This window comes from Ochotona curzoniae, unplaced genomic scaffold (assembly GCF_017591425.1).
Source record: "Ochotona curzoniae isolate NIBS_2020 unplaced genomic scaffold, NIBS_Ocur_1.0 scaffold_3208, whole genome shotgun sequence".
Lineage (NCBI taxonomy): Eukaryota > Metazoa > Chordata > Mammalia > Lagomorpha > Ochotonidae > Ochotona > Ochotona curzoniae.
This window is the reverse complement of record NW_024467106.1, coordinates 1,947,903-1,973,903: the sequence shown is the minus strand read 5'-3', so window position 1 is coordinate 1,973,903 and position 26,001 is coordinate 1,947,903. Positions and strand designations below refer to the sequence as shown.

General features: G+C 61.4%; 2 protein-coding genes across 3 annotated transcripts; one reads left to right on the top strand and one right to left on the bottom strand.

Annotated features, from left to right (window-relative positions):
- The first annotated feature begins 14 nt into the window (after positions 1 to 14).
- STKLD1 (serine/threonine kinase like domain containing 1) lies at positions 15 to 18,311 on the top strand. The gene is made up of 19 exons (XM_041004641.1): positions 15 to 128; positions 581 to 667; positions 5,225 to 5,269; positions 6,163 to 6,237; positions 6,748 to 6,849; positions 7,226 to 7,296; positions 7,770 to 7,885; positions 9,296 to 9,414; positions 10,102 to 10,265; positions 10,619 to 10,749; positions 11,185 to 11,268; positions 14,605 to 14,721; positions 15,167 to 15,307; positions 15,825 to 15,965; positions 16,326 to 16,454; positions 16,537 to 16,665; positions 17,797 to 17,937; positions 18,018 to 18,097; positions 18,180 to 18,311. Exons 1-19 carry the CDS (start codon positions 114 to 116, stop codon positions 18,309 to 18,311), a joined length of 2,019 nt encoding a protein of 672 aa, XP_040860575.1. The 5' UTR covers positions 15 to 113.
- Positions 17,488 to 24,423, bottom strand: REXO4 (REX4 homolog, 3'-5' exonuclease). 2 transcript variants are annotated; one of them, XM_040963380.1, is made up of 8 exons: positions 24,159 to 24,423; positions 22,864 to 23,162; positions 22,510 to 22,647; positions 22,217 to 22,410; positions 21,576 to 21,664; positions 20,625 to 20,699; positions 19,300 to 19,374; positions 17,488 to 18,993 (listed from the first exon to the last, which is right to left on the bottom strand). In XM_040963380.1, the coding sequence occupies exons 1-8, from the start codon at positions 24,372 to 24,374 to the stop codon at positions 18,874 to 18,876; spliced, it is 1,206 nt and encodes a 401-aa protein (XP_040819314.1). In that variant the 5' UTR covers positions 24,375 to 24,423; the 3' UTR covers positions 17,488 to 18,873. The 2 variants fall into 2 exon arrangements, with proteins under 2 accessions (XP_040819314.1, XP_040819313.1); XM_040963379.1 differs by lacking the exons at positions 17,488 to 18,993; positions 19,300 to 19,374; positions 20,625 to 20,699; positions 21,576 to 21,664 and having other exon boundaries at positions 21,796 to 22,410.
- Positions 24,424 to 26,001: the final 1,578 nt, after the last annotated feature.

Here is a 26,001-nt window from a genome sequence, read left to right as displayed (position 1 = left end):
CCCGAGGGGTCAGCGTCCGTCCGGGCCCCGCCCGCCGCCTCCGGTGTCCTCAGCAGACGCCGCTCGGGGACCGGACGCGGAGCTGAGTGGAGGAGGCTTCCCCTGGAGACTGCATGGAGAAGTACCAGGTGCCCTGGGGCCGCCCAGACGCCCCCAGGTGTAACGGTCATGCCCCCCATCGCGGGAGGCGGCCCCCAGCTGGTGGTCAGGCGCCTGTAGGTCCGATCCCGGTTCCTACCGGCCGGGAGCTTCGCCGGGGCTCCCGCGTGGGTTCAGGGCCTCAGGACACCAACCAGGGTTCCAACTGCCGGGGTGGAATGTCGGGCCACAGGCGGTGGCTGTCGTATGCTGCCCGTAGCACTGGCCCCCAGAGAATTTTAAAAGCTTTGTTTTCAAGAAAAGGGAGGGTCATTGCTCTGGGATGTCCAGCTCCGAAGTAGCCCCAGAGAAGGGTCCCAATGCTGGAGAGCTCCTCAGCCTTCCTGGTACAGCCAGGGGAGAGGACAGTGGCTCTGTCCGCCCCACGCAGGTGCACCTGTGGGCATTTCTGGAAAGCTGGTCTCTCCCTTGCTATTATTAGGTTTTGCAGTGGCTGAAGCCCGGGGCTTTGGGGACGAACCTGGTGGTACAGGAGACGCAAAGCAAGGTCAAGTGGTTGATGAAGCAGGTACGAGGCAGGGTCCTGCCGCCACGCAGTGGGTGGTGACCCCAGCCCGTGTTGGAGACCCAGGTCCCAGGGGGCCTTTCCTGTCGCGGCCAGGCCCTAGGGTCGATGGGGGAAGGGACACGGATGGTCACTCCAGCTGCTTTGGCATCACCTGCCATACGCTTGTGGCAGATGCCAGTCGCCAACTCGTTTCCTTTCCTGCCTGTCCAGCAGAGAAGACCCCAGCTGGCCATCCCCGACAGCAGGCCTCCGGGCAGCTCCAGCCCTGCCAAAGCTACATGGTTCCAGCAGGATTCGAATTCAGGGCACCTCCCCCAACCCTGGACAACATTCCCAGTTTCACTAAGAGGGAGCAAGGCCCAGAGAGGCAGGGGCCCAAGGCAGCACAGCACTCCTGACGCTGGGCACTTCTTCCACCCCTCCCGAGGCTGGCAGGGCGTGTGGAGGTACCCCCTCTTCGTGTTCCTAGCATTGGGTGGCCAGGTAAGCCAAGTGTTCCAGGACAGGCTGCCCTGGGTGCCAAACACGTCCTCCTCTGGGTGGCGTGCTCAGCAGCCCCGTCCCAGGAGGCCCGGCGACCTGGAGGCCTCACCACCTACTTGTCTGTTTCTAGTTGAAGCCATTGGCCAGGATGCTGACTGCTTTGTGGACTGTCGAGAGACTTTTAAAATATTTATCCATTCATTCAGACATTTAGGCCTGCATTGTGACATGGTGGGCAACACCGCTTACCTGCTGTACCAGCATCCCGTATGGGTGCCAGATCACATCCCAGCCTCTCTGCTTCTGATCCAGCTCTCTGCTCATGGCCTGGGAAAAGCAGTAGAAGATGGCTCAAGAGTTTGGGCGCCTGCCCTCCACGTAGGAGATCCAGAAAGTCCAGGTGCGTGGCTTTGGCCTGGCTTGAGCTGGCCACTGTGGCCTTCTGCGGAATGAACCAGCAGGTGGAAGATCTCTATTTATTTATTGGAAGAGTGACAGGAAGAGAGTGGATCTTCCTCCTGCTGGTTCACTCCCTGGCAACAGCCGGGGCTGGCCAGACCCAGGCCAGGTCCCCCTTGTATGTCAGCCAACACCTGCCGCCTGCCGAGGTGCATGACGGAGCTGGGTCAGAAGCGGAGCCGCGGGTCTCCCACCAGCACCCTGACAGGGAAGGAGAGCTGCTGTGTCACAGTGCGGTCCCGAGGGCTCGGTCAACCAGCCAGTCCTGTCTGCCTGAACAGCACGGGGGTGGAAGAGCAGGCAAGAATCTGTACACACACACACAGCATACACAGGTCACACACACACACACCCGGATCACACACACTCAGGTCACATGTACATACAGCCCGGTCATACGCGCACACACACTCAGGTCACACACAGAGGTCACACACACTTACACCCAGGTCTCTCACACACTCACACACAGCTCTTCTTGGAGCATTCCCAGACTGGCTTATTTCTATGAGAACCTGTGGCTGAGGCTGCTAGCTTCCCGGAACACCTGATGACGTGTCTATGCCGCGAGCTCAGCTTCCTCCCGGCCTGGCTCTGGTGATCAGGCCTCCTCTGCCCTTGCCAGGTGATGCGCCATGATGGACACTGCCCAAGGTGGCGCTGCTGTTCTCACTGTGCACACAAAGCAGATACGCAGCCTTACAGCTGGCTTGTTCTGGGCCTCCACCGTCAGGAGAATCCCAGTGCAACACTGTGATGCCTTGACCGGCCGCCCCTGTCGCCGGCCCCCAGGAGACACAGGCGGCCCACAGACATCTCGGGTCCCTGAGTACCTGGGAACAGGTCCCTCCGTCCAGTGGCATCTGTGGTCACCCCAGTGCAGATGCTCCTGCTGACCCATTCGGCGTGTCGTGGTGGAAGAGTGTGCTCCACCCACTGCCCACGCCTTCCCTTTCCGTGTGGTCCCCCATGTGCACTCATAGAAGCCATGGGCAGGGCGAGGGGCTGCCACGCGGGCAATGCAGGCACAGAGCTGGCACCCCCGCACCTTCCCACTACCGTCTACCCTGCTCTCCCACTGCCCGAGATGGGATGCTGCGCTGATTCCAAGTGTGTCCTCGTCACACAGTGCATTTTGAGGTCACTGTGTTAGGAACATGTGCACCCCAGTCTGATGGCACGTGCTGGAGGCATGACAGTGGGAGCATGGGACCCTGTGAGCACACGGATGGTGGGGACGATGGCGGGATGACAGCAGCTAAGCGATTAGCGACATGATGCTGGTGGCCATGGTGATGGTAGTGTCAGGCTCAATGCTGGAGGAAGTGACGGGGGTGGCAGTGGTGTGGTGGTGGTATGGACGAGGTGGCAGTGGTGTGATGGTGGTATGGAGGAGGTGGCAGTGGTGTGGTGGTATGGAGGAGGTGGCAGTGGTGTGATGGTGGAGACGGACGAGGTGGCAGTGTTGTGATGGTGGAGACGGAGGAGGTGGCAGTGGTGTGATGGTGGTATGGACGAGGTGGCAGTGGTGTGGTGGTGGTATGGAGGTGGTGGCAGTGGTGTGGTGGTGGTATGGACGAAGTGGCAGTGGTGTGGTGGTGGTATGGACGAGGTGGCAGTGGTGTGATGGTGGAGAGGGAGGAGGTGGCAGTGGTGTGGTGGTGGTATGGACGAGGTGGCAGTGGTGTGGTGGTGGTATGGAGGAGGTGGCAGTGGTGTGGTGGTGGTATGGACGAGGTGGCAGTGGTGTGATGGTGGTATGGGGAGGTGGCAGTGGTGTGGTGGTGGTATGGACGAGGTGGCAGTGGTGTGATGGTGGTATGGAGGTGGTGGCAGTGGTGTGGTGGTGGAGAGGGAGGTGGTGGCAGTGGTGTGGTGGTGGTATGGAGGTGGTGGCAGTGGTGTGTTGGTGGTATGGAGGAGGTGGCAGTGGTGTGATGGTGGAGAGGGAGGAGGTAACAGTGGTGTGGTGGTGGTATGGACGAGGTGGCAGTGGTGTGTTGGTGGTATGGAGGAGGTGGCAGTGGTGTGATGGTGGTATGGACGAGGTGGCAGTGGTGTGATGGTGGTATGGGGAGGTGGCAGTGGTGTGATGGTGGTATGGGGAGGTGGCAGTGGTGTGTTGGTGGTATGGACGAGGTGGCAGTGGTGTGATGGTGGAGAGGGAGGAGGTGGCAGTGGTGTGGTGGTGGTATGGACGAGGTGGCAGTGGTGTGATGGTGGTATGGGGAGGTGGCAGTGGTGTGATGGTGGTATGGGGAGGTGGCAGTGGTGTGGTGGTGGTATGGACGAGGTGGCAGTGGTGTGATGGTGGTATGGAGGTGGTGGCAGTGGTGTGATGGTGGAGAGGGAGGAGGTGGCAGTGGTGTGGTGGTGGTATGGACGAGGTGGCAGTGGTGTGATGGTGGTATGGGGAGGTGGCAGTGGTGTGGTGGTGGTATGGAGGTGGTGGCAGTGGTGTGGTGGTGGTATGGAGGAGGTGGCAGTGGTGTGGTGGTGGTATGGATGAGGTGGCAGTGGTGTGATGGTGGAGAGGGAGGTGGTGGCAGTGGTGTGGTGGTGGTATGGAGGTGGTGGCAGTGGTGTGTTGGTGGTATGGAGGAGGTGGCAGTGGTGTGATGGTGGTATGGACGAGGTGGCAGTGGTGTGTTGGTGGTATGGAGGAGGTGGCAGTGGTGTGATGGTGGTATGGACGAGGTGGCAGTGGTGTGATGGTGGTATGGGGAGGTGGCAGTGGTGTGATGGTGGTATGGGGAGGTGGCAGTGGTGTGTTGGTGGTATGGACGAGGTGGCAGTGGTGTGATGGTGGAGAGGGAGGAGGTGGCAGTGGTGTGGTGGTGGTATGGACGAGGTGGCAGTGGTGTGATGGTGGTATGGGGAGGTGGCAGTGGTGTGATGGTGGTATGGAGGAGGTGGCAGTGGTGTGGTGGTGGTATGGACGAGGTGGCAGTGGTGTGATGGTGGTATGGAGGTGGTGGCAGTGGTGTGATGGTGGAGAGGGAGGAGGTGGCAGTGGTGTGGTGGTGGTATGGAGGAGGTGGCAGTGGTATGACGGTGGTATAGACGAGGTGGCAGTGGTGTGATGGTGGAGAGGGAGGAGGTAACAGTGGTGTGGTGGTGGTATGGAGGAGGTGGCAGTGGTGTGGTGGTGGTATAGACGAGGTGGCAGTGGTGTGGTGGTGGTATGGACGAGGTGGCAGTGGTGTGATGGTGGTATGGAGGTGGTGACAGTGGTATGACGGTGGTATAGACGAGGTGACAGTGGTGTGGTGGTGGTATGGAGGTGGTGGCAGTGGTGTGATGGTGGTAATGGAGGTGACAGTGGTGTGGTGGTGGTATGGACGAGGTGGCAGTGGTGTGATGGTGGTATGGGGAGGTGGCAGTGGTGTGATGGTGGTATGGAGGTGGTGGCAGTGGTGTGGTGGAGAGGGAGGAGGTGGCAGTGGTGTGGTGGTATGGAGGTGGTGGCAGTGGTGTGGTGGTGGTATGGAGGAGGTGACAGTGGTGTGGTGGTGGTATGGAGGAGGTGACAGTGGTGTGGTGGTGGTGATCGACATGACGGAAGTGATGGGTCAGGTCCATCGAGCTGAGTTAGTATCCGTCTTGCTCCTCCAGGTGGAATGCATTGATAAGCACCAAGCCGATGAGGCCCTGGAGGAGGTGAGTCTTTGGGGGCAGTGCCCCCCACACACTGTGGGCTGAGGGCTCCTGTTGTAAGTGGGAAAGTGAAGCATGCGTGGGAGGACTCCTGCATCATGACAGGAGTCGCTGCCCAGCACTCTCGGGATCGGTGGAGTGCCGCACAGTCGGCCTGAACCCACACTGGGACAGAGGAAGTCTGCATGGCGGCCAGGCTTTCAGCCGCTGTGCCAGGAGCCGCCTTCCTCCGTGCTCCTAGTGCTGCCGAGCCGAATGTGTGGGTCCAATACTGCCCACGGGGTTGTTGGGAGTACACGGCGGGAGGGCCCATAAGCCGGGAGCCACACGGCCGTCTACGAGGCCTGCTGTCTGCCTGCCGGCGCCTTGCCCCACCCAGCCGTCACCTGCCCTCTCCTGGAGCTTTGCCAGCACAGGGCTGCGCTCGGACCACATCCTGACAGAAGGGAAGAAAGAACATGAGGGAAGCCCAGCCCACCCCCACACCTATTCCCCTCTGTCCTGTGGAGGAGCCTGCTTTCTCACCCACACTGCTGCTGCTACGAGTTGGCCTGGGCTGCGGGAAGCCACCCCTGTCACCTTTCACTGGGGGCAGAGGACATGGGCACTGCCAAGCCCGTAGCCACTGGCCCTTATGGCCAGCCCTGGGCCACCTCAGCCTGCCACTGTCAGGTGAGAATGTAAGGCTGATAAAGGTGGAAGAGCCTGTCTCGGCCCCGCAGCAGTCAGCTCGGGCTGGCCCTTCTGGCTCTTCCGGGCAGCACAGCCTCCCTGTGGCCACTCCGCTGGCCTGCTCGGGGCCAGCCACTGGCATTTTACCTGGGAGAGGGGACGAAAAGGCCGAGGTGCGAGCAGCGTCCCCAACCCCTCGTCCTCTCGCTTGGCATGGCCCGCAGATGATGCCGCTGCTGGAACTGCAGCACGCCCACATCTCCACGTACCACGAGGTGTTCATGATGTGGAACCAGGAGGTGGGTGGCCTGGTACCCACAGCCCTCTGCCCCTCAGACCCATGGTGGGGACCCTGAATGCGGCTGCTTCCGCGGGACTGTGCTGGAGCCCCCCAGCAGCCTCCCTGCGAAAAAAAAAAAAAAAGCTACCCAGTTTATAGGAAAAAATGAGGTTATGCAGCCAGCAGGGGCTGGGCCGGAGGCCAGGCCTCAGCACCAGAGTCCCCCCAGCTCACCCCACCATGACCAGAGGCTGAGCAAGCCACGGGGGCTTGCACTTTGGCGCCTCTGGAGCCCTCCCTGGTAGCTCCAACCTCCTGTCCTGTGGAGGCGGGTGGCTGACCGGATCCTATTGGGTTTCCACTGGGGCCCTGCCTGGAGTTGAGGAGCCCAGGCCTGAGTGGGAGCAGGGCGTCCCTCCCCAGCCTCTGGAAGCATGCTCCCCTCCTTCTGAAGAAGGGGCTCTGGGCTGTGCCTGGAGGAGGCGTGGGCTCGGCAGGTCCCAGGCTGAGGCGTCTGGCGCGTCGGCAGGTCTCATCCCTGTTCCTCTGTCTGGTGATGGAGCACAGCAAGGGGAGCCTCCACAGGGTCATCGAGAGTAAGCGGAAGGCGAAGGAGGCCGTGGACGCCGCGGTGAGACCCCAGGGCCCCGTGAGGCGAGGCTGCTGTGGCCTCAGCGTGACACGCTCTGAAAGTGTGTGCTCACGTGACATCTGTGGTTGTGCTGGGTGTGTGTGTGCTCACGTGACTGGCCGCTTGCCCCACAAAGTCCTGCCGGGCATGCAGCTCCTCCCAGTGTGGCCTCAGGGCAGCTCTACCTTTGACAGCATCAGGGGGCAAACCCCAAGCAGGCACTGAAGGTTTGCTGGCCCTGGAGCTGGAGCAGCAAGGCACAGGAACACAGGGTCTGGGGATGAGGCCCTAGCCTCCTGTGCTGGCTCATGCTCTTGGGACCTTGGGGTCACCCAGGAGCTCTAATCCCCTCCCATCCATCTCCCTCACTTCCCAGTGGCTACAGAATGTGCTGGGCCAGGTGCTGGACGCCCTGGAGTATTTGCACCAGCTGGGCATCGTCCACAGGTGAGCAGGGCCACCTGCTCTTGTCACAGCTGAGCAGGCTTCTGGGCATGTGGGGCACCAGCTGGGTCTATGGTGCAGGCAAAGCGAAAGGGACCGCCCAGAGGCGAGGCAGCGGCCTGTGTGGCCTCTGGCCCGCCGGCCACATGGCCCCGCATCCCAGGAAAGGACCTCCAGCAGGAACTCCACAGGTTCTTCCATGCTGCCCACGTGTGCTCGGCTGGCACGCATTTCACCAGATGTCCCCCTCGGGCTAGCCAGGGACTCCAGCAACTGCTGGGGTTTGAATTTTCCCTTAAAGGAGGAGCACCGGGTGCACTGATGCCGCTCAGAAGCAGAGTGACCTGAGAAGGGACGTTTTGCTGAGGGCAGCAGAGGGGTGGGCTGCTCGGGAGCAGTGGGAGGGGGCAGAAGGTAACACCCTGCCCCAAGGGCCCCCAGTGCCCCCAGGATGGTCCTCTCTCTCTTGGTCTCAGGAACCTCAAGCCATCAAACATCACCCTGGTGAGCGACAACCACTGTAAGTTACAGGACTTGTGCTGCAACAAGCTGATGGTAGACGAGGCCAAGTGGACCATCCGAGCCGAGGAAGGTAGCTGCTCTTAGGCTTCCGGGGGGCCCCAAGCATGCACAAGAGAATTCTCGGGGGTGTGCATCTCAGAAGTGCTAGCTCTTGTGGGTGGGAAAGCCTGAGAAGGAAGGACACGCATGCGTCAGGCTCTGGCTATACCAGGGTGCAACCCTTGAAAGGGCACAGGGCTTCACGCCTATGACGGCTGTCTGGGTCAGAGGCAGAAGCCACAGTGGGCCATCCTGCAGTCCCAGGGTAGAAGGCAACAATGAAAGTCCTGGTTTCACAGAGAACAGAAAAGTGGGTAGATGGAAGAATGGATGGATGGGTGATGTGTAGATGCATCAACTGATGATGTCTGCGCGGATGGACAGATGGGCGGGTGCGTGCATGGGCCGGCGAAAGTTGGCTGGATGTAGGGGGAGTTGTATGGATAGGATACTGGAGGGGTGGGTGGGTGGATGAGACTGAAGGATGGGTGGGTTGGTTAGTGGGTTAGTAGATGGGTGGGTGCATGGATGGATGGGAGGGTGGGTGGATGGATGCATGGTTTGGTGGGTGGAGGGGGAGTTTTCTGAATGTATAAGTGGAGGAATGGTTGGGTAGATGCATAGACAGATAACCGGATGGATGGGTGGGTGAATGGATTGGTGGAAGGATGGGTAACTGGTTAACTGAATGGATGGATAACTGGATGGGTGGGTAGAAGAGTGGGTTGATGGGTGATTGGTTGGATGGAGTTGATGGGTGGATGCATGCATGCATGGATCAGTGGACAAATGGGTGGATGGCTGGGTAGTTGGATGTGTGGGTGGATGGATGGGCTAACTGAAGGATGGATGTTGGGTGGGTGGAAAGGTGGGAGGGTGGAGTGGGAATTGGACAGAGGCATGGATGGATAACTGGATGGATGGTGGTGGATACACAGATGGATAAGTGGATGGGTGGGTGGGTAGAGGATGGATTGATGGTTGGGGTGGGTAAAAGAGACCGGATGCATGATTGGTTAGATGTTTGGTGATGGGTAGTGGGCACAGACCTTTGGGAAGTGGAGGTTTAGGGATGAAGGGCTGCCTGAGACCAGTTAGGGACTAACAGGCCTGGATGAGGACCTTGCTGTCTAGTTCCTCTTGGGGGCTCAGACACAGAGCCTGAAGCAGCACACCTGCGATTGATGCCAGAGCCCTTACGCCTGCAGGGAGCACAACACAGAGCTACAAGATGGCCTTTTGGGGCCTGCCTCCCACAGCTGGCAGCAGCCTTCATGGGCACTGACACTCATGCCCACAGCCAGTGTGGCGGGCCCCTTCCCAGCTGCCCTGAACAGGGTGACAGAAGGATGCCCAAGTGCTGGGCAGGGTGGGTTGGCCCTACCCTTGTCCTCAGATTGTCTAGGACTCAGCAGCTCCCCTGTGCTGCTCCTGCCCACAGACCCCTTCCAGAAGTCCTGGATGGCGCCCGAGGCCCTCAGCTTCTCCTTCAGCACGCAATCGGACGTCTGGTCTCTGGGCTGCATCCTTCTGGAGATGGTCAGCTGTTCGTTTTTGGAGGTGAGCCCCTGCTGCTCGCTGCTGCCCGGGAGCATGCCCACTCAGCCAGCCTCCCTGCTCCCAACCCTCAGCAAGCCATCCCTCACTCTCACCCTGACCCACTCCCACAGAGCTGCCCCAGCCCAGGTACCCTGGTTTAAATAAAAGGGAGGACACGGCTGTGCAAGGGAAACCTGGGCCTGAACACACTTGTGCCTCTCAGGGGGGCTCTCCCTACCCTGGCTGTAGGGCACCTGGCAGGATGAGGCTTGTGGGGCCGCAGGAGGGAAGCCAGGCCCCAGGCTCTGCTCCTCCCAAGCCCATGCCACCACCCAGGTCCCCCAACAGTGTAGGCTCCCGGCCACACCCCCAGAATCTGTCCCGGAACTACTGCCTGCTGCTGCCTGCCTTGGAAAGATGCCCCAGGAGACTGGGAGACAAAGGTGCAGGAGGGAGTGTGTGCTTGGTGCTGACCCCGGCCCACGTGGCTGGGTCGTCTTGCAGGCTGGATGCAGATCCGCAGCCTCCTGGAGCAATGTCTCCAGCCGCAGCTGGACCATGGAATGCCACCCACTCCTCTAAGCCTCCTTCTCTTGGCCGAGCTGGAGGCTCTCGTGGCCTCATCAAAGTTGGGGGTCCCTCCATGCCTCCAGCTCACTCTCCTGCCAGGGCCAGGCCAGTCTCCTGCAGCAGCACCCTCTCTGGCAGGCGACAGAGGCCATGCTCCTGCGGAAGTCCCTCCGCCAGGACCCAGGTGGCCTGGGGGCCGTGCTGAAGACCATGGAGGAGAGACAGATCCCAGACGCAGACACCTTCTCACAGCTGCTACCGCTGATGCTCCAGGTCAGACCCCTGGACCGCATCTCCATCAGGTGAGCCCAGGATCCAGGGTTCCATTGGCACCTGCTGACTTCCCTGTCAGCACAGCCTTGCGCCCAGCACCGCGTGGGTGGGCACACACACATCTCAGCCATCCCAGCTGTCCAGCTGCCAAGGATGTGACATGTGCTTGGGGTGCTGCTGAGCCAGCATTGCCCCCGCGCAGTGGGAGAAGCGGTCCTAAGGCCTCATGCACTTGAGGGGCAAGGTTTGAATTGCAGTTTAAAGTCAGGAGGGGAAACGACAGTGAATGTGGCCTGAGTTCTGTTTGTCCCGGGGTCCTGGCTGCGGGCTGTGAGGGAGGACTAAGGCACCGGAGCCCAGGACAGTTACCCCACATCTGCAGGGACGCAATCCGCATCACCTTCGTGAGCAACTCCTTCAAGTCCTCGTGTATCGCCCTGTCCCTGCATCAGCAGGTGGTGCCCCCGTTCATCATGGACACGCTGCTGGAAAGCAACCTGGCCAGCATCCTAGGTGGTGCGCCCATCCCGCTGCTTGGGCCCTCAGGGCTGGGCCACTCCCCTCTGTCCCCCAGGGCTAGTGCCTTCTGCAGGCCTGACACCACGGGGCCACTCCTCTCTGTCCCTTAGTGCTGTTTTGCTTGGGATACCACCCTGCTCGTGGCCCGTCCCATGGCCCGTGTCCCACCTGCCTCCTGGTCCTCTGTAACAGCCCGCTCACCCCGTACCCCCAGGACCCAGCCATCCCTCTTCAGCCTGCTCTCAGTGGCCCCCGGCCCCTTCCCACACACTACCTGCCATGGTGCGCGGTGTTGCTCCTGGAGACATGGATTTGCTGTGGGATAGGTGGCCTGGCCAGTGTCCTCGCCTGCACAGTGAGGACATGAGGAGCGCCACCTCGCGGCCTCCAGGCCAGGCTCTGCCCGGCTGACTGCCCTGTGCCCCGCAGAGGTCATGCAGAACTTCTCGAGCCGCCCCGAAGTCCAGCTCAGGAGCATGCAGAGGCTCCTGGCGATGCCTGGGGAGCAGCTAGGTAGAGATCCCAGCTCCCACCCCGCCACAGCCGCTGGGGGGGGGCGGCCCCGCTGGCCCCAGGACTTCAGGGCAGCGCCATGCTGTCCTCACAGTTATACACCTGCTGGGCATCCTCCCTGGGTCACCACACTGAGCAGGGGACATCCCTCACATGCTGATTGTTAAATATTCACTTGTTTGAAAGGCAGCAGGAGAGAGAAGGAGGAGGGAAAGAAGAGATAGAGAGAGTAGGAAATACCGAGCTCTCCTGGCTCACTCCCCAGATGGCCGCAAGCCAGGACGAGGCCAGGCTGCAGCCAGGACCCTGGCACTCCACCCAGTCTGCCACAGGACAGGGCCCAAGGACTGGGGCTTTTCCAGGCGTGTCAGCACGGAGCTGGAACAGAAACGGAGCGGGGCTTGAAGCAGCACCTGTGTGAATGCCGTGACAAGCAGCGGTTTGACTTGCTGCATCACAGCCCTGGCCACCTCCACGTGGTTCCTGTGGCACTGCGTGACCCCCTGACTGCCTCTCTCTGCCGGCTTCCAGTGGGTGTTCTTGTTTTCCACTGGCATAAGTAGCACCACAAAGTACTCCCGGAGCCTGGGGGTGTCCAGGGTGTGTCCATTGCTGCCGGGGCGTTTCCTGATTCTGAGTGTTTTCACAGTGCTAGACAGCCCTATGGCAGCTCCCCATCTCAGAAATGCACAGACACTCCACCACAACCACTGTTGGCATTCATTGCAGCGATTTTTTTCAGTGATATTGAAAAAAGGAAACTTACAATCTCCCCATGTATGCAGTCTTACCTGCCAGATGTTCCATCCCCGTAGTCATGCACTCATCCAGTCAGCCACCCATCCTGCATCTATATACCCCTCCAGCAAGCCAGCCAGTTCAGCTTGCCCACCTGCCATTCAAAAATGCAACCACCACCCAACCAACAACCCATCCAGTCAGCCACTTATCTGGATCCACCTGCCACAGAACCACCTGCACGCACACACACCCATCCATCCACCCAACCGCCCTCACGGCCACCCACCCATCCATCCACACACACACAGGAGGTAAGCACATATCCTCTCACCCCTCCACCCATGTATACACCTCCTGTCCACTATGTAAACACCTCCTGTCCACCATGTAAACACCTCCTGTCCACCATGTATACACCTCCTGTCCACCATGTAAACACCTCCTGTCCACAATGTATACACCTCCTGTCCACCATGTAAACACCTCCTGTCCACCATGTAAACACCTCATCTCCACCATGTAAACACCTCCTGTCCACCATGTCTACACCTCCTGTCCACCATGTAAACACCTCCTGTCCACCATGTATACACCTCCTGTCCACCATGTATACACCTCCTGTCCACCATGTAAACACCTCCTGTCCACCATGTCTACACCTCCTGTCCACCATGTAAACACCTCCTGTCCACCATGTCTACACCTCCTGTCCACCATGTCTACACCTCCTGTCCACCATGTAAACACCTCCTGTCCACCATGTCTACACCTCCTGTCCACCATGTAAACACCTCCTGTCCACCATGTAAACACCTCCTGTCCACCATGTAAACACCTCCTGTCCACCATGTAAACACCTCCTGTCCACCATGTAAACACCTCCTGTCCACCATGTCTACACCTCCTGTCCACCATGTAAACACCTCCTGTCCACCATGTCTACACCTCCTGTCCACCATGTAAACACCTCCTGTCCACCATGTAAACACCTCCTGTCCACCATGTAAACACCTCCTGTCCACCATGTAAACACCTCCTGTCCACCATGTAAACACCTCCTGTCCACCATGTCTACACCTCCTGTCCACCATGTAAACACCTCCTGTCCACCATGTAAACACCTCCTGTCCACCATGTAAACACCTCCTGTCCACCATGTAAACACCTCCTGTCCACCATGTAAACACCTCCTGTCCACCATGTCTACACCTCCTGTCCACCATGTCTACACCTCCTGTCCACCATGTCTACACCTCCTGTCCACCATGTAAACACCTCATCTGCACCATGTAAACACCTCCTGTCCACCATGTATACACCTCCTGTCCACCATGTAAACACCTCCTGTCCACCATGTATACACCTCCTGTCCACCATGTAAACACCTCATCTGCACCATGTAAACACCTCCTGTCCACCAGGTAAACACCTCCTGTCCACCATGTATACACCTCCTGTCCACCATGTAAACACCTCCTGTCCACCATGTAAACACCTCCTGTCCACCATGTAAACACCTCCTGTCCACCATGTCTACACCTCCTGTCCACCATGTAAACACCTCCTGTCCACCATGTAAACACCTCCTGTCCACCATGTAAACACCTCCTGTCCACCATGTAAACACCTCCTGTCCACCATGTAAACACCTCCTGTCCACCATGTATACACCTCCTGTCCACCATGTAAACACCTCATCTGCACCATGTAAACACCTCCTGTCCACCATGTAAACACCTCCTGTCCACCATGTAAACACCTCCTGTCCACCATGTAAACACCTCCTGTCCACCATGTAAACACCTCCTGTCCACCATGTAAACACCTCCTGTCCACCATGTAAACACCTCCTGTCCACCATGTAAACACCTCCTGTCCACCATGTCTACACCTCCTGTCCACCATGTAAACACCTCCTGTCCACCATGTAAACACCTCCTGTCCACCATGTAAACACCTCCTGTCCACCATGTAAACACCTTCTGTCCACCATGTAAACACCTCCTGTCCACCATGTATACACCTCCTGTCCACCCATGCATTCTTCCATCTGTCCGTTTCTAGACAAAGCACACTTGGAATTCTCACAGGCTGTGCCCGGTGCTGGGCATTACAGATCCTGGAGGCTCAGCTCTGACCCCTCCTTGTGGAGCCGGGACATGGCCGAGAGTCCAGGGGCAAGGGTTCTCCCCTTGCAGGGACTGCAGGAAGTTCGGGGCGCCTTCCCTAGAGGTGAGCCTTTCCCACAGCCTGGAGCCACACTGCCTTGGAAGTGCCTTGTCATTCCTCCAGTGCCAAGCCTGCTGTGGGCGGTTGTCACCCTCATTTTTCCTATGAGGAAGAGGCCAGGGGGACCAGCATTGAGGAAGGATCACAAGCTGTTGCCTCTGGCCCCTGTGGTGGGCAGCTCCTGGCACATAGCAGGGCTGGGTGGGGCCCACACGTCCACTTGGAGGCTGGCCCTGCTGTAGGCTCAGGTGACAGAGCAACTGCTCTCATCCCACTGGGCCCGTCACCCCAAGGACCTGCTGGGCCCCTCACCGAGCTGTGGGAGGCTTGCTGGGGCACGCCTCTCCCCTGTGCCCCTGCCCGCAGGTCTGCCGTGGCCCACGGAGCTGGTGGAGCTGGTGATCAGCACTATGAAACAGCATGAGAGGCTCCTGGACGTGCAGCTGTGCGGCTGCTCTCTGCTGCTGCGTGTCCTGGGCCAGGGTGGGTGTCACACCACAGCCCTCCCGACCCAGCCAGCTGGCTCCTGGCCACAAACCTAGGAGCTGGGCATAGGGGTCCTCCAGGGGGGTCCTTGGCCATAGTGGGAGCTGAGCCCCTGGGACCCTGGTTCCCCAGCAGTGTCTGCAGTGTTAAGGCTGAATGCCCTGGGACTCCCAAAGAGCCAGTGCTCCGTTCCCATCCAGCTGCATGGGGAGGGTGTCACCCCATGGTCTGTTTGAAGCAGGTGTGTTGACACGCGTGGTCTGGCTGGTTGCCATGGGGCTGCAGCCCTGGATATGGGCAGACAGGGCCCTGGTCCTCGCCTTACTGGGCCTGGATGCCAGGCCATGACCACTGAGTGGAGGTGTAGATCCCGGGCAGAGGGGGGCACCCCGAGTCCTGGTTTCAGAGTTTCATCGCAGGTTTTTTCCTGGGCCTGGAGCAGCACTGGCCCAGGACGCGTCAGCCGAGGCCCACTGGGACAATGCCATGATGTCCAGCCTGCTGAGTGTCCTGCGCAGTCACCGGCAGGCCAGGCAGCTCGTCGTGATGGTCTACAGCACGCTCACCATCATCTGCAGCCAGGGTGAGCCGGCCACGCCCAGGAGCTGCCGGCCTGCGCGTTAGCGGCTCTGTGCCACCTGCGGTTAGGTGCTTGCTCCTGTCCCCATGGCAGTTCCCACATCCTCCCCCGAGGGATGCACACCTCCTGACCTGCTGACCTCCCTGCCACTGGCTTCCTGTGCCGGATCTGGGGCACAGACCCAGTCACCCACCCACCGGGCCCAGGCTGAGCCCTTCAAGGCCCCTTGCCCATTGTTCTCCCAACAAAAGCTGGGGCTCGAGGGAACCTGGGATGGGGCAGGGATGGAGGCTGAGCCGAGTTTCTGGAGTGCGAGCCTGCACTGGAGGACAGGCCAGCTCAGTGATGCTGAGTGACGCTGGCATGGGTGATCCAGAACGAGCCCAGGCCAGAACCACACCTACATCCTCCGTGCAGTCACAAAACCTGCCCAGGAAGGACACCAGGAACACGGGTCACAGCGGGGGGCAGCGGTCCGGGAGGGCTTCCTGGAGGAGGCCTCACTCTGGGCCATCCACAGCATCCGCCTCAGAGGAGCTGCACAAGGCAGGGCTATTTGAGCACACCTTGGAACACATCGCCGAGCAGCTGGTCAGGTTCCCTGATGACAGGGACGTGTGCGTCACCAGCCTGAACCTGCTCTGGACCATCCTGGTGGACGGTGAGAGCCCCAGGGACTCCCCCATGAGGACAAGCAAGGGCTGGAGGGAGAGGGCAGGGCGGGGAAGCCATTGCAGAAGCCTGGGGCCCATGCAGGGGCCGACCCTCAACACACAAGCCCCACCAACGGCCCGGGAGTGCAAGCCCCAGCCTCTCTCCCAGCCATTGCTCCCTGGGGCTGTGCTGGCAGCGGGAGCACTAGCTCTCCGCCTCTGTGACAGGCAGCAGGAAGGCATTTGGGGTGCAAGGGCCAGCAGCAGTCCTGTTCAGCCCCCACTCCCTCTGGGCCGTCCTGGCAGGAGGGTGCCAGCAGTATCCTGGTCACAAGCCTCGGCGTCCCCTGCCCTTGTCCTGGCTCCAGCCGTCGTGGTGAACAAGGCTGCCTTGGGGAAGATCCCAAGCCTGGTCATCCAGGTGCTGTCCACTTATCCCGAGGACATAGAAATGGCCGAGGCTGGCTGTGGGGTCTTCTGGCTGCTCTCGTTGCTGGGTAAGCAGTCTAGCCCCTCCGCCTTTGGGCAGCAGGAGCTGTGGTGCTTGGAAACACAGCACCAGCCCTCCACCCTCCTCAGGCTGCATACAGGAGCGACAATTTGAACATGTGATGGCGCTGTGTCTGCATAGTGTCTGGTTGTGCCAAGACCGGGTCCTGCTGGTGAACAACGCCTGCCGGGGAATGGCCAGCCTTGTCAAGGTGTCCGGTGAGCCGTGGGAGCTGCCCCATCACCAGGCAATGCGCTGTGTTCTTTGTGGAGAGGGCAGGGGTGGGGGGGACAGCTTCCATCTGCCAGCTTACTGGGCCCCGAGAACCAGGGCTGGGCCAGGACACACGCAGGATGTGCAGCTCAACCCCGGTCTTGCGTGCGCGTGGCAGGCATGGGCCCAAGGCCGCAGGCCATCTTCTGCCTCCTTGGGCATCGGCCGGAAGCTGGACTGGGAGTGGACCAGCTGAGGTTCACACCAGCTTTCAGAGTGTTGGCAACAAATCAAGCTGCTGTGCTCCCAACACCAGCCCCTGCAAGCGGAATTCAAAACAACTCGCCATCCTGTGGGCGCCATTGCGTTTATTAGAAGGCATCTTGTCAGCTCCCTCTGCCAGCCAGCAGGCAGCCTCCTCCGGAACACCTGGGCTGCAGGCCACCTCCCACTGCTTCCCCAGGTGCACTGGCAGGGAGTCGGGTAGCTGCCAGCAGCCAGGGTTCAGCTACAGGACCCACATCACGGGCCAGGCCTCAAGGCCAGTGTCCAGGTCTCCAGCACACGCCTTCTGGCTGTCATGGAGTGCCACATGCAGCCACACACGGGAACAGCCGTCACTTGACAGAGACCACAAGCTCACACCTGCAGTAGCCAGGCCTCACAGGTGCCCCAGGTAGTGGTAAAGCCCACCCAGCCTGTGGCTTTGCCCTGTGCTCCACGCTGGGTCCCCCACAGGGACACCTTCCACAGACCCTGCAGGCCTGGTCCCCTGGGGCACCAGTGTGCTCCTCTCCTGTGCCACTTAAAAATAACCAGCTGTTCTGAGGTGAGGCTGGCTTGGCCAGACAGTAACTCACACGCAGGGTTGCCCACTCAAGAGGGACACCTTGGTCCCAGGCTGGAGTCAGAGGGCAGCAGCAGCAGAATTGGAGCAAAGGGGGCCCTGGCTCCTCTCCTGCTGGGTGCCAGTGCTCTCAGCACACGCCTCCAACTCCTGGAAGAGGGGGCTGGGACACGCCTCAGTGTGGGAATGGGGACCTTTAGCAGGCCACACCCGGGAGGACCCTCCAGGAGCCAGGTCCCCTGCTGCCCCGCACGAGCAGCAGTCCCAGGACAGGAACCCTCCCCTGCAGAGCTGGCGGCCTTCCGGGTGGCGGTGGTAGAGGAGGACCGCAGCGGCCTCATGCTGCTCAAAGACATCTACCAGCTGCACAGGGACGACCCCGAGGTGGTGGAGAACGTGTGCATGCTCCTGGCATGCCTGGCCCGCTACAGTGAGACCCTCCCCCGGGGCCCCTGGGTGAGCCTGGCGAGGGGTGTGGGCATGGCCTGGTCTCAAAGCCCCCGCCCCCAGAGGAGATCCTGCCGGAGCTGGTGTCCACGGGCATCCAGGAGCTGGTGCACGAGGTCCGGGGGCGCTTCTCATCCAGCCTGGTGAGTGGCGGCCGACAGGGAGCCCCCAGGGGGGCTGAGGGACCCCAGCCCTGAGAACCAGCAACCCACCCTTCATCTGCAGGAGCTGGTCTCCTACGCCAATGCAGTCCTCAGCAGGCTGGAGGCTTCTGCACTGCCCAGCCCCGACAAAGCAGAGCTCCCCGCTGCGCCCCAGACCCCCAACCTCCCTGGGTGCCTTCTCCCTCAGCCCTGAGGGCCAGCCCTTCCTCCGAGCCTTGGCACAGTCAGAGCTGGCCCTTTCCTGGGTGTGGGCATGGTGGTGGGGTTCAGGGCCACCTAGGGCCCTGTGTGCCATCTTCTGGTGACGAATAAATCCCACGGTCTGCTCCTCCACGGCTGGTCATCTCTGGACATGGGCAGTGTCCACTGGCGGCGACTTCATGTGACCAGACCAGGGGGCAGCATTCTGGCCTTGGAGGCCCTTCCAGAGCTTTCTGTGCTGGGGTGAGGACTCCTCTGCTGGCTCCAAACCTCTGGCTTTATTTGCAATGATACAGCTGCCCACGGGCCAAAGTCAGCATGTCGTCAGCGCGAGCAGCACTGGCCACAGTGCCAGCAGCAGGAAGGGTGAGCCCTCTGAGTGCCTCTCATGTCCGCAGCCAGTCCACCCCACAGCTGGCCAGCTCCATCTCAGGTTTAACTGAAGTCTCCAGTCAGTTCCCTCACATTTCATCTCCTGGCAGAGGCGCCTCTTTGAGGAGGGCCGTGCCCAGCAACGCCCTGGCCCCACCACGTGAGGCAGGGTGCCCACAGCGTTAGGTGTCATTGCTGCACTTCCCAGGGGTGTACCCCCGTGCGCCCCGTTCTCTGGCATGGCTCTCCCATTCCTTCCTCACCGAGACGTACAGCCTCATGGCTGCCTGAGCGTCCTGAATCTGCAGGACACAAGAGGTACCTTCAGCCGACAGCATCCTGAGCCCTCCCCTCCGGCCCCAGCACAGGCAGCACGTGGCGGGGGTTCAGGAAGCGGGGGACCCCAATCTGCAGCAGGCACACAGGCTGCGGTCAGAAAGGGACCAACATGGGGTCCTGTGGGCCCTGAGCCTGTGCTGGGCACCAAGGTCAAGGCAGACAACAGAGCTGGAGCACGAGGCCCTGGGACCTCCCATCCCTGTCGCTGCCTCCTTGGTCATTCTCAGGCCACACGCGCCCCACTTCGCGCCCTTCCGGGACACACTCACCGAACAGTGCTCTGCCTGCTGGACCCGGAGCCCCAGGATCCTTTCCGCCAACAACTTCAGGGAGGGCCGCAGGCTCTGCAAGGGCGGGCACACAGCATAAGGTGCCCATCAGCCTGGGAGGGCCGCAGGCTCTGGGAGGCCGGACACATGGCACAAGGTGCCCATCAGCCTGGGAGGGCCGCAGGCTCTGAGAGGCCGGGCACACGGCACACGGTGCCCGTCAGCCTGGGAGGGCACTGCCCAGGCCGCCCTGAGCCCCAACCCCAGTGGCTCCGGCACCCGTCACCAGAACCCAGCCACACTAGCCAGTGACCCCTGCCGCGGCAGGAAGGAGGGGTGGAGGAGAGGGCAGTGCCCTCCCGCTCAGACCCCTGGTGTGTCAGATGCGTCCAGGCTCCCCTGGGTGCCTCCTCCAGAGCAGCTGGCCCTCCCGGGGGGACCCTGCCCTCTACCAGGACCTGCCCTCTGACATGCACACTGCAGGCTGGCTCTCCTCCACTGCCTTCTCAGGCCACCAGCAGGGAGTTGGATCCAAAGTGGGGCAGCCAGGACTAGATCAGGTGCCCACATGGGATCCTGGCATTGCACTGCCACTGCAGGTGGCAGCCTGACCTGATCTGCCACAGCACACGGCAGCACCCTCTCCTGAGTCCTTCCAGTACTTGGGACCACCGTGAAGTCACTGCTCGACCTCTCCCATCCTGCTTCCTGCTCTATGGCCTTGTGTCTCGGTCCCCACCCCCAACGCAGCTGACCCATTTGGGGTTCTGGGGCTCTCAGCCACGGCCCAGCCCTGCCTACTGGGGAGTGAAACAACGGATCAAGTTCTACCACTCTGTCTTCCAAGTTGATTAAAACACATCTTAAAGTTATAAAAACTAAACATAGGGCCCGGCATTGTAGCCTAGTGACTAAAGTCCTCGCCCTTGCACGCGCCTGGAATCCCACATGGGCGCTAGTTCTAACCCCGCCAGCTCTGCTTCCCATCCAGCTCCCTGCTTGTGGCCTGGGAAAGCCTTGGGACCCTGTGCCTGTGTGGGAGACCCAGATGAGGCTCCTGGCTGCTGGCTTCAGATTGGTGCAGCTCTGGCCGTTGCAGTCACTTGGTGAGTGAATCAATGGACAGAAGATCTTCCTCTCTGTCTCTCTTCCTCTCTGTATATCTGACTATGCAATAAGAATTTTAAAAATAAATAAAACATAGAGGGAAAAAGACAAATGAGCTCTGTGACGACTAAGTCAGCTCTGAGGACCTGAAGCAGCCGAGCGTGCAGTCCCGCCCACGCCCGCCCACGCCCGCCCACCCGAGCCGTGCCCTCCAGTACCTTCACTTGCCTCTTGAAGGGCTTGTACTTCTGTGTGTCTCGGATCTTCTTTTTTGGGTGGTCAAGGAACAGTACCTAGAATGTAAATGACAAGTCTCCTGTCACGTCCAGCCTGTGCTGGTGCACACCGATCAAACGGACAGGAAGTAGGAGAGGCAGTCACCACCGGCTGCCGTCCTGCACGCCTGGGAAGTGCAGCCCACGTGGTCGGGTCTGCTCAGGGCGCCCGGCCGGCCCGGGACGCACAGGAGGGAGCAGGCCGATGATGTCAGGCCATCGTACAGTACAAGAGCCCACGGTCACAGGCCTGAGAGAACTGAAGGCTCTGGGCTCGGCGGAACCCAGGGCCAGGAGGGCCCTGTCCCCTGCTGCCCGCCCTGAGCTTCCGGTCAGCAGCCCCCAAGGGGGCAGAGGCAAGAGGCCACATCCTGCCACCTGCCCTGCCCTGTGCACTGTCACCGAGCGGGCTTCAGCAGGGACAGCCAAGCTGCATCACACAGGTGTCCAACGGGCACTACACAGTGGAGGCTGCGGCCTGGACACGCCCTGCAAGCACTCCCTACTGTTCAAGATGGTGGAAGCAGGGACACGATGGCCCTTCTGTGCGGCCCAGGCTCCTACGTCCCATGCCCCTTCAGAAGCAGCCCCAAGCATCTGCCAGAGAACTGAGTGTGACCACCCCTGCCAGCTCACAGCCCCCTGCCTGGCTGAGGGAAAACCTTGTGCTTGCCCCAGCCTGGGCGCAGCCTGCACCTGCACCTCCTCCACAAAAACCAGGGGCTGCCTGGACAGGTGTGCCATGGACACAGAGCCCCAGGGCAGCTGCCAGCACCAGGGGGCAGCAGTGTGCCGAGAAGGGCTTACATCCAGCTGCCCACGGCTCCCCCAACACAGTGAGAGCTGAGTGGCAGTGGCGCTCTTCAGCAGCGGGCCAGGAACCATGTCCCTCACCTTCAGGTCGTTGTGCAGCGCATGCCCGACCAGGATCCTGCCCTGCAGCATCGCAGCCACCTCCTTTTGCACAACCCCCAGCTCCTCGCCTGAAACCCAATAAATCCGGCCTTTAGCAACACTTGCAGGCGCACAGAGCGACAGCGCCCTCGGGACCACCCAGCACCGTGGAGCGGCCAAGGCCATGACCAGGCAGTCTGGGAAGCAAAGTCACGGCCGGCAGCTGCGCGGTCTGCAGAGGGTGGGTGACCTGCAGCCCAGAGCAGCTCAGCCTCTCCCAGCAGGCCCAGCTGGGGTCGCCTCCACCTCCACAGGCGTGCCAGCCACCACTCGGCCTGACCCAGCAGCACAAGCCATCCTCCTTGGAAGGGGAGCCACCGGTGACACTGACCACTCCCACTGCCCTGTCCCAGCCCCCGCTGGCTTCCCACACCTTCTCCAGGCTGCACCTGAGGGAACCTTCCAGAACCTACGCCAGACAAGACTCCAGCGCTGCCATCTCCCCAGATGTCCCAAGTGCTCCTGAGGGGCCGCAGACCCTGTCTGCTCTCCCCCTCCCTGTCCTGCCCAGTTCTGCCCAGGGCTCCTGAGAGAAGGGGAGCGGGGACAGCACCCTGGCCCCTGTGCCACGGAGGCCATACCATTTCTGAGGTCCTCGGGCCGCACGCCACTGACTTCCGTCCTGTAGTCGGTCACCGGCTCAGCAGGCTTGATGAACTTGTCATACACGCACTTGCCATAGCGGTTGACGATGGACACGCGGGCGGCGACGCTCTCCTCGCCTTGGGGGCCCACTCCCACCATCTCACAGTCCAGGGCCAGGGCTCTCGTCAGCCTGGGAGGGAAGCCCGAGAGCGCGGCGGGTCACCCAGCGTCGGGCGCCCCGGGCAGCCCCCCACCCCGGGGCACGTGGGCGCAGCCCCCGCCCTCGTACCCGCCGAAGGCCTGCTCTTTAACCAGGCTCACACTGCTCTCCTTCAGCCCCAGTCGGCTTCTTGCTATCCGGGCTGCCTCAGGGCCCATGGCGGCTTCGATGTCCTCCGGGTCAACGTCGTCGAACCAGATGTCTTCCCTAAAGGGCAGAGGACAGCGGGGATGGGCTCCTGCGCCTGGCAAGCACGCGCTGGCTGCGGGCCTGGCACTTCCTCGCTGTTCAGCTGCACAGCACACTCCTGCGACACTTGGCGACCATGAGGCAGACCCCAGCCCAGGCCCCCGACAGAAGACATGGCCCTGACCCCAGGCTCCCACGCGCGGCTGCGGGATCTGAGACCCACCCAGCACTCACTCTGTGGGCGGGACCGGGGCCGCCGCCTCAGCTTTCTGCTTCCGGTCTCTCGCGTCCTTGCGTTGCGCAGAAACGTCCCCACCCGTCCTGCTGGCCCGCCGGGGCCCCGTGGGGGGCAGTGGCCCCTTCTGGTGCCTCCCGGGGCCTGAGGGGACAGAGTTCCGGGTGACCGTGGGCCTGTCCTCCACTGGCGTCCCGTCTCCCCTGGCTCTGCCTCGCTGGGTCAGGTCGGGCTGCTTTTTGTCCCTCACTTGGGGAACAAGAGGCTTTTCTGGGGCCTGCAGCTTCTGTCTCAGCAGCTACAGGGACGCAAAACACAACACACGTGCCACTGAGAGGCCAACAGCGGATCTGAACCTCCCTGTCCACCCCCTCGGTCCTACCCAGCCCTGAAGGCAGCCCAGAGGGAGTCCTGGGGGCACTGGGGGAGGAGATCCCGCCCACTCCCCGGCTGCAGGCAGCCTGTTGCCCATGGGGATGCAGCCATCACCCAGGTGCCAGGGACTGCACCCCGGTGCTCCTCCCCTATCAAGTCAGGCAACTCCACCAGGGGAAGGTCCCAGCTACCAATGACAAGAAAGGTGGCCAGTGCAATGTTCCAGTGACAGAACACAGGCTCTACGCCTGCAGCACCAGTTCAAATCCTGGCTGCTCCAATTCCCATCCAGTTCCCTGCCAGTACACCCGGGGAAAGCAGGGGAGGACAGTCCCAGGCCTTGGGGCCTCTGCACCCACGTGGGAGACCCAGACGGAGCTCCTGGCTTTGGGTCAGCTCAGCTGCAGCCATTGTGGACACCCAGGAGCGAACCAGGGGATGAAAGGACTCTCCAACTCTGCCTTTCAAATACCAGTAAAAGTTAAAAAAAAAAGTCGCTGCCCACAGCAGTACTGTGAGCAGAGACCTGACGATTGAGGACAGGGCCACGTGCAGCTCTCCAATCACGTCTTTTCAACTAACCCCGGGGGGCTGCGTGCCATAACCGGGACTAGGGACCCAGGACTCAGAAGGAGCAGCAGGCAACAAATACGAATCAAGCAGTACTTCCCCACATGGGTGAGAGAAACCCCCAGGTCCCCCCAACACTCTGGCACGGCCCTCATTTTCTTGCCCCCCTGGGAGGACGAGCCCATGCCCAGGAGATGCTCAAGAACCTACTGCTTGCTTCTGGGGTGCCTCACACCTCGGTCCCCCATGTGCACAGCTCCCCTCTGCACCCCTACATCCACCCCACCTCCCCAGCCTGGCACCCTCGTCACTGCGCACAGCTCCCCTCTGTACCCCCAACGGGCCTCACCTCCTGCAGCGCCTTCCAGTTCTGGGAAAAGTCCTCCGGGGTCGTGGGAGGCCGCACGGCCGCAGCCCCGGAGCCGCCCGCCGGCCTCCCGCCCGCTCCCTTCGCCGGTCTGCTCTTCTTGCCTCTCTTCTGCGTGGAGTTCCCGACACGCGCGGCCTTGGCAGCGGCGTGGGCGCTCGGGGCGCGGGCGGAACTGGGCATCTTGGCCTTGGCCATGGCCGCGCCGGCTCCGCAGGCGGGACTCCGGGCCAGGGCAGCCCCGGCCAGCCGCCCCACAGCCCCGCACAGCCCCGGACAGCAGCCCCGGGCACCGCGGACAGCCACCCAGCAGACACGCGCCGGGCAACGGCTCCCGCGAGCTCACCCCGGAAGTCGCGCCGCACGCAGGCGCACTGCGGCCCGTCCCAGTGCTCGTCTTTTCTGAGCCCGACTGGAAACAGGGCCAGGCCCTCTGCTGTAGCTACGCGCGACCCGGAACAGAGCGGGCAGGAACAGGACGTGCGTCCCAGCGATCACCGGCCCCCAGGTGGGGTCAGCGACTTGAGGGTGTCGGCTGGCTAAACTCGGGGTCACCCTGCAAAACGCGCCGCGGGGACGCCCGAAGGGCAGATCCACAGAGAGAACGAGACAGAAAGATCGTCATCCGCTTGTTCACTGCCCAAGTAACTGCCATGGTCGGCGCCAGGAGCCAGGCGCTTCTTCCGGGTCTCCTCATAGGTGCAGGGTCCCAAGGCTTCGTCCTCAGCTGCTTTCCCAGGCCACAAGCAGGGAGCTGGATGGGAAGTGCAGCAGCCGGGACACGAACCAGCGCCCACATGGGATGCTGTTGTCACAGGCGGAGGTTGAGCACACAACACCAACCCTGGCGACTTGCTGTGTGCTCCCCCTGCTGCTTCCCACTGTCCACGCTAGCGGCCTTCACACGCGCTGGCCAGCTTGTCGTCCAGTCCTGTCTCCTAGACAGGACACTAAGAAAGTCCCAGAGCCTCCCTGGGGACTGGGCAGGAGCGAGGCCATGATGTGGGGAGGACATGAAGCAGTGGTCAGCTGTGGGAGCAGATGTCTGGCTGAGCCACAGGTGGAGGAAGCAGGACCAGGTTGGGGCCAGAGCAGGGAAAGCAGAGGAGGGGTCAGACGGGGCTCAAGGGGGAAGCAGGAAACGCCTGAGAACTTCCCCACGAGGCCCAGCTCAGGGGACCCTCCCAGAGCCAGGCTGGCTTGCAGGAAGAGGCAAAGCCCCAGGCCACTCCCTCTGAGCCCTGTTGCTCCGCGAAGCAAGCTCCGCCCAGTCCCCCTCCAGCAGGCCAGGCCTGTCTCATTCCACACTGACCAAGCTCAGGCCAGCAGGGCCTTGTGCCTCCTCGTGCAGCTGCCTGGGAATGGGCCAGCGGGTGCAGGGGGCCTGGGGGCTCCTGGCTGGGGTCCTCTTTCTCCTGTGCTGCAGAGCGCTCTCCGATTCCCAGCAGGTGCGTGTGCAGGTCTGGGTGCTGCAGACAGGTGAGGGAGGCAAGTGGGTGTGTCTTCTTGTCTGCCCACACCTGCTGGTGGGAGGTAGGGGTATGGCCGGAGCTGCAAGAATCTTCACTGGTTTGGGGGGACAGTCTGAGGTTGCCACTGCTGTCTGGGGCTCACGCAAGGGTGCATGGGCGGCTCCATGTGCCCCCCCACCCCCGGTTTCTGCCGCCCCTTGATGCCTCCTCTTCGTCTCTGCTTGCCAAGCTGTTTCTTGAGGCCGCCTTTAGAAGCTGCCTATTGCGGTGTTTCCCAGGCCCTACGGTGATGTGCACGTAGAGTGAGGGTTCAGGGTTTTCCCAGATATCTGAGAAGCTCCTACACCCATTCG

Coding starts and splice junctions, on each gene's coding strand:
- REXO4 (XM_040963379.1), bottom strand. CDS start 24,374: ATGGCCAAGGCCAAGATGCCCAGTTCCGCCCGCGCCCCGAGCGCCCAC. Junction 23,163..24,158: donor ACTGGAAGGCGCTGCAGGAG/GTGAGGCCCGTT, acceptor GCGTCCCTGTAG/CTGCTGAGACAGAAGCTGCA. Junction 22,411..22,509: donor AAAGAGCAGGCCTTCGGCGG/GTACGAGGGCGG, acceptor CTTCCCTCCCAG/GCTGACGAGAGCCCTGGCCC.
- STKLD1 (XM_041004641.1), top strand. Junction 16,666..17,796: donor CAGCCTTGTCAAGGTGTCCG/GTGAGCCGTGGG, acceptor CCTCCCCTGCAG/AGCTGGCGGCCTTCCGGGTG. Junction 18,098..18,179: donor GGCGCTTCTCATCCAGCCTG/GTGAGTGGCGGC, acceptor CTTCATCTGCAG/GAGCTGGTCTCCTACGCCAA.